Source organism: Takifugu rubripes, chromosome 3, assembly GCF_901000725.2.
Source record: "Takifugu rubripes chromosome 3, fTakRub1.2, whole genome shotgun sequence".
In the NCBI taxonomy this organism is placed as follows: Eukaryota; Metazoa; Chordata; class Actinopteri; order Tetraodontiformes; family Tetraodontidae; genus Takifugu; species Takifugu rubripes.
Genome location: NC_042287.1, coordinates 12,122,607 through 12,128,141, shown reverse-complemented (window position 1 = coordinate 12,128,141; position 5,535 = coordinate 12,122,607). Strand labels below are relative to the sequence as shown.

General features: G+C 43.4%; 1 protein-coding gene across 4 annotated transcripts in view; it reads right to left on the bottom strand.

Moving 5' to 3' along the window:
- Positions 1 to 5,535, bottom strand: part of samd10b (sterile alpha motif domain containing 10b) — a 29,954-nt gene that overhangs the window by 1,340 nt on the left and 23,079 nt on the right. For 3 of the 4 annotated variants that reach the window (XM_029833178.1, XM_029833179.1, XM_011602487.2), the window contains 2 exons: positions 3,716 to 3,856; positions 1,172 to 3,470 (listed from right to left, as the gene is read on the bottom strand). In XM_029833178.1, the coding sequence (XP_029689038.1) occupies positions 3,223 to 3,470; positions 3,716 to 3,856 (389 nt within the window). In that variant the 3' untranslated portion in view covers positions 1,172 to 3,222. Of the gene's footprint in view, positions 1 to 1,171; positions 3,471 to 3,715; positions 3,857 to 5,535 lie in introns of those variants that run through there. The other variant, XM_029833180.1, reaches the window with a different exon arrangement.

The window sequence follows — 5,535 nt, the reverse complement described above, 5'->3', positions numbered from 1 at the left end:
CTGCAGGGGGAAAAGAGAGCAACAGGGGTAAAAAGCATGAGCAGGATTCACATAAAGTGGAAGCTGCAATCGTCTGCACTCTGCAGCATATCTGCCCCCACCCAACCTCTTATGTCATTAATTTAAAAACCTCTCTGCAACAAGCAATGATTCTGAATAAATATGGAAGGATGACAGGCGATAACCTGCTGCGCGTGCGGCGGACACAATATCACAGTGAAGAGGCAGAAGGGTTTGGTCTTTTATAGAATGACGAAAAGGCTATAACCAACTATTTTCCTAGGAAATTGTCACATGTTCTTTTAAAACAAGGAGTAAGAGCAGGTGCTTTCCCCCCAGCGACAACCGAGTCTGTTCCAAAATGAAATGGCAGCAGGTGTCGACGGGAAGGTAGAATCTTCTTTCTTGGACTGCTGGCATTTTCAGATTCCCTATTCTCCAGACAGCGAAGGACGCCAACTGTGTCTGTACAGAGGCAACGTTGCAGTGGAGCGTATCTGCACTGAAAACACACATTCTAGCCACCCCCTCTGAAAGAAATCCTTCTAAATGAGCCCCCGGTGGAGTTATCAGAGCCTCGCTGAACCAAAGCAGGAGGAGAGGAAGACATGGGAGGTTATGGGAGCTGTTCAAGGCAGCTGGCTCAAATCTGATCTGAGGAAATCTGACGCGTCCCTTCTAGTCCTCCGTCTGCTCGGAGTTTCCTTTAAATTCGAAACTAGACCGCGGTTCAACCGACGGATGCCGCGGGGAGGCCCGAGGACAACTCTACGACCTCGCAGGTGTGTTTCAAGGTTAGAGAGAGAGGTCACATAGATTAGCCTGAGGAAATTTACAAAATGCGATCTTGTTTCAGCCAGTTGCCATTAAAACCCCAAGACATAGTCGGCTTTAATGGAAATATGATGTGTGAAAGGGAAAAAGGTACTAAAGTTTGGAACCAGATAATAAGAGGAAGGAGAGCAGATCCCGCAGTGGTTTATGATCAGGACTCTCCCTTCAAAAGCTTTCCAGATGTTCCAACAAGAGAACCTGTTCTACGCAACAAGCATGTTGCCTGACTGACTGAAGCAGGAAACAGTGTCAGCTGGAAAGATACCAACACCAGGCTGTGTGGAGGAGAAATGGTTAAGGAAACCCGTTAAAATAAAAATTCATCTTGACACAATGCTTGAATTCCCATAATGCATCAATTTATAGCTTTATTGTTTAAAATACAGGCCAGCATTCAGACGTGTCAGTTATTGAAAACTCTTCAACTGCTAAAAGTGCGACATGTAAACTACAACCAGACTCTAAAGCTGTATCTGAGTGGAGTGGAAGCCCGCACGGCCGACCTAATACGGACGATTTATAGCCCGGAATCAGGGAAGTTCCTGTTCTGCGAACAATTTATCCTAAATTATTTTGCACCTTGTTTGCACGGGGAAGGATGATTTCAACGCTCTGAATGTAAAATGCTGTTCCGATGAGTTCAAGGAGGAAGCTGCTGAAGACAGATGGGACAGAGACAGAGCGACAGCACAGGAAGGCTGTGCGGAACATGTTCATATTCATAGCTACGGGTGGTGTTACGGGGTTACAATCATGTTGGAATATGACTTATAAATAAGTTTTGCATATCAAGAAATGAATGTTGAACTCTGTTTGGCCTCGGATAAACCAAATTTGTAAAGTTAGTGGCCTAATTCATCTCATTCTTGAATGATTTTCAGCATTTTTCCACCTCTTTTTCGCAGTTATTGGGAGATCAATAGTTCATTTGGTAACTATTGGAGGTGGGTCTCAAACAGTCTGGTTTTTGAGCCATCATGCAATCAGGCAGCCCTCCAGCACATTTACACCTGGTGGCTGTAAGGCAGCGATTGAAATGATTCCTGGCTGTTTTCTGACTCTTACTGCTCTTTGTCTCTCCAGCTCTCCTCTTCTCATCCTCCTTTGCTTTGCTCCTCGGCGCATTTCGCCTACAATATGTCAGCGCATCAAAGAAAGGTTTTACAGCCAGGCTCATCGCTCCATCAGGGCGCTTCCGGTAACAGCAGTAATTTTGAATTTAAATATCTTCAGACCAACATCAGAACCCGTAATCTTACTGATACGTTGTAGATAAGGCCTTTTAGCTTGTGGGGAATATTAAGCGTGCCCTGGATTTCATGGTGCTCTGTGAGTTACTCTAATGCATCAGTATAAAAGAAAAATCAATACGGTTCATTCCCAGGGGATCATGATGGTCTGTGCCGAATTAACATAACAATTCAAGAGGTTTTACCTGCTGCAGGTGTTGCAGAAATCTTTTCTGGGAAAAGTGGAAAACTAAGAGGGTCTGTCAGGGGATCGTAACAGCCGTCGTCCACGTACCAAGAGCACTTGTAAGAAACGTCACATCAGTTCAGTTCCTGAGAGACGTGCAGAATAGGAACAACCACGTCAGCGGTGTGGGACGAGTCTTCAGTGACGGTTCCAAAACGTACTGATCTGTGATTATTCTCACTGACATTACTGGGTTACAACTTGTGATGTATTGTGTAAACATCTCTAATTTTGTTGTCAAGAAATTATACCGAATCTGAATCTGAATTCAGGTCAGATCTATTTATATATTAGGATGTAGCAACAGTGGAATTAAGAAATAAACCGTAAAAACGAAGTATGTAATAGTATAAAGCAACATAAACCAGCTAAACGGAAGCATTAAAGTGAAAAGACCTCCCGAGCGCTACTGTGATTTGATGGCTCTACTTTTATCTAACTTTTTCTGCTGCTTTCATGAATTTGCCCAAATGTCGCTTCTACTCTAAATAATGACTCAAATTTTACGCTGCGCTGTTGAAACCTTCTTCACCTCTGCCTCCACGGACCATCTCACCACACTCCACATTTAATTTGCAGCTCTGCAACAGCCCATTATTGCTCCTGTCAGATGGGTCCCAAAACCTTCCTACCTTTACCAGGTTCGTGGGGTCCGATCCCCTCCAACCCCGTGAACCTGAAGTGTTTTCTGAGACCATCAAATTAGCGTGCCCTTTCAGCTCGGAGACAGAGCCTGCTGAACTGCTAAATTACCTCCATGGCGTTTTATTAATAAATGTCAAACAATTTCCATTCCACCGTTAAATTTAGGATTATTTTTAAAGCTCTGGATTTAAATCCTGAGGATGATGCTCCTGCATTCGGAGACTTATTCATTATTATTAGGTAGACTATGTCTGAACACAGATAAATCTATACAAAAAAGTTGCAAATTTGGTGGAAGATTTTGCTGTGCAAGAAAAGAAGCACATTTGCACATTTAAAATGCTGAGAGGAGGAAATGTGTAAGGTTTTGCACGGTTGCCTCTTTGCTGCCATGCTGAAAATGGGAAAAAAGGACCACTTTTCCCAATCAATAAGAGGCTGAATTGGTTTGTAGTCAGAAATTCCACATCCAGCTGTTGATTCCAGATCAGGGGTGTCCAAGTGTTTCTTGTTGGCTGGATAATAAAAAGGCAGCAAATAAAGCAGTTCCATCACAGTCAGAACCCCATAATGACCCCAAACTGCAGCAATTCAACGGCGTGTCGCTCAAACCGTTTGCCATAAGAGGTGCAGGCCCATAAGAGGGGCAGACCCGTTTACAACCCAACTAAACTTGTCCTGACTTTTCCACTCCCACATCTAAGCCGTGTGTCAGAACAAGCGCACGTTTGCCGTGCGCACGCGTCACTCTGTCACTTACTCCTGCTGAGGAGCTGCAGGTTGCGGACTTCTTCTCTGACCTGCAGCTGGAGGACCTGTTGGAGGACCTCCTGCCTCAACGTCTCCTGGACGATTCCCATCCTCTCCAGCTTCTCGCCATTCAAGCGCAGCAAAGCCCGCCCTGATCGCATCATAAAAGACACCATTAATGATATACCACATAATTTGCAAACATATAGCCGCCATGACCTTTGGGGTCGTGTTGGCTTCTTTGGCTACACACATCTTTCTCACTGTTACCTTCAAATTTGTTCTCTCTCCAGTGATGTATTTACATTTATATTCATGGACTTAAAAATTCATTATGTTATGTGAACAATGACATGGTTAGGTGCATTTACTACATGTTAAAGAGAATAAAACACACCTTTTACCATGGATATATAAAGTAAACTGTTCTTAGTTGGAAAAGTTTTCCCTGTGGGTACTCTGGTGATGCACAGATACTGTACAAACCAAGAGAAAGATTGAGATACGCAGGCCAGATGGATACTCAGCGGAAGGAAATGGACGTGAATGGAGCGAAATGGGAAGAGACATGATATGAGTAATGAGAATAATTATGATTTGGGCATTTTACAGAGCTGCTGCAGGTATGATTGATTTCCCTTCTGTCTGCATCATAGAAGGACAAACCGTGTGTATGTGTGTGTGTGTGTGTGTGTGTGTGTGGGTGTGTGCCCATGTGTTTCACTTTTTGTTTCATGTTTTTCTGAATTTCCTGAAGGCGCTGCTATGCAAATATGTGTTGTTTACTTTCATATATAATATTAAAAAAATAATAACAGTAAAGGCACCAGCATGGACTCAGGCTATCAAATACCAGGACAAACAGATTTTTCATTCTATTAATTTGTGTAGGATATAATCATCTAATTTTATTGTGGTTGTGATTCCAGGTCTGCGGTTAGCCAACTCGGTATCCACATGGGATCAGGAAAAGTTTGATTTATTCCTGATGAACAATGCAAAAACAACTTTTTAATAAAGACACTCAACTACTGAGTAACATCATCTTTTGAATATATAATCATAGATAAAAGGAAGAGCCCATTCAGGACGCCTCCTCATTCACAATGCTAATTAACACTTAGTTGAGACACTGCAGACAGACCACTAATCACCCTCCTGTTTCCCATAGCAACACTAAAATTACACACTGATATAATAATATCACACACTTATTGTTATGATATGTACCTCTCACAGGAGCAATGGAGAGCCAAATGAGGACAGAACTGGCAGCCAGTTCCTGATTTACTGGGGTGGGGGGGCTGAAACATAACAGACAGCTCTACTCGATGCTCCTGTGAGACACACACCAGTTAGCTTTCATCATGGTTTAATGGATTTGCGTATGTGCGTAAACGTGGTTTAAAAGCACATTATTGACTTTTCCTCCGAGTACAGACACACACACACACACACACACACACACACACACACACACACACACACGCACACACACATTTACTGTTATACCAGCAACCTAGTTTGTGTGAGCTCTGGTGTCTGGGGGAATACAACAACATTATATTCTCTCTCTGTCTCTCGCTATCTCTTCAACGCGCACACACACACACGCGCGCGCACACACACACACCCTTGATTCCTTCTTCTCTGCTCTTGTATGTTAATGTTAGTACCATGGGTGTCCTACAGAAAAAAACACTGTCCTTGGTCTGTGCCCCTGTGGGTGTGTGTGTGCGTGTGTGTGTGTGTACATGCACGCATGTGTGTGTCTATACAAATGAGACAAAGCGGAGGGAACAGAGCTCAAATCAATCCCCCTCTGTCAGA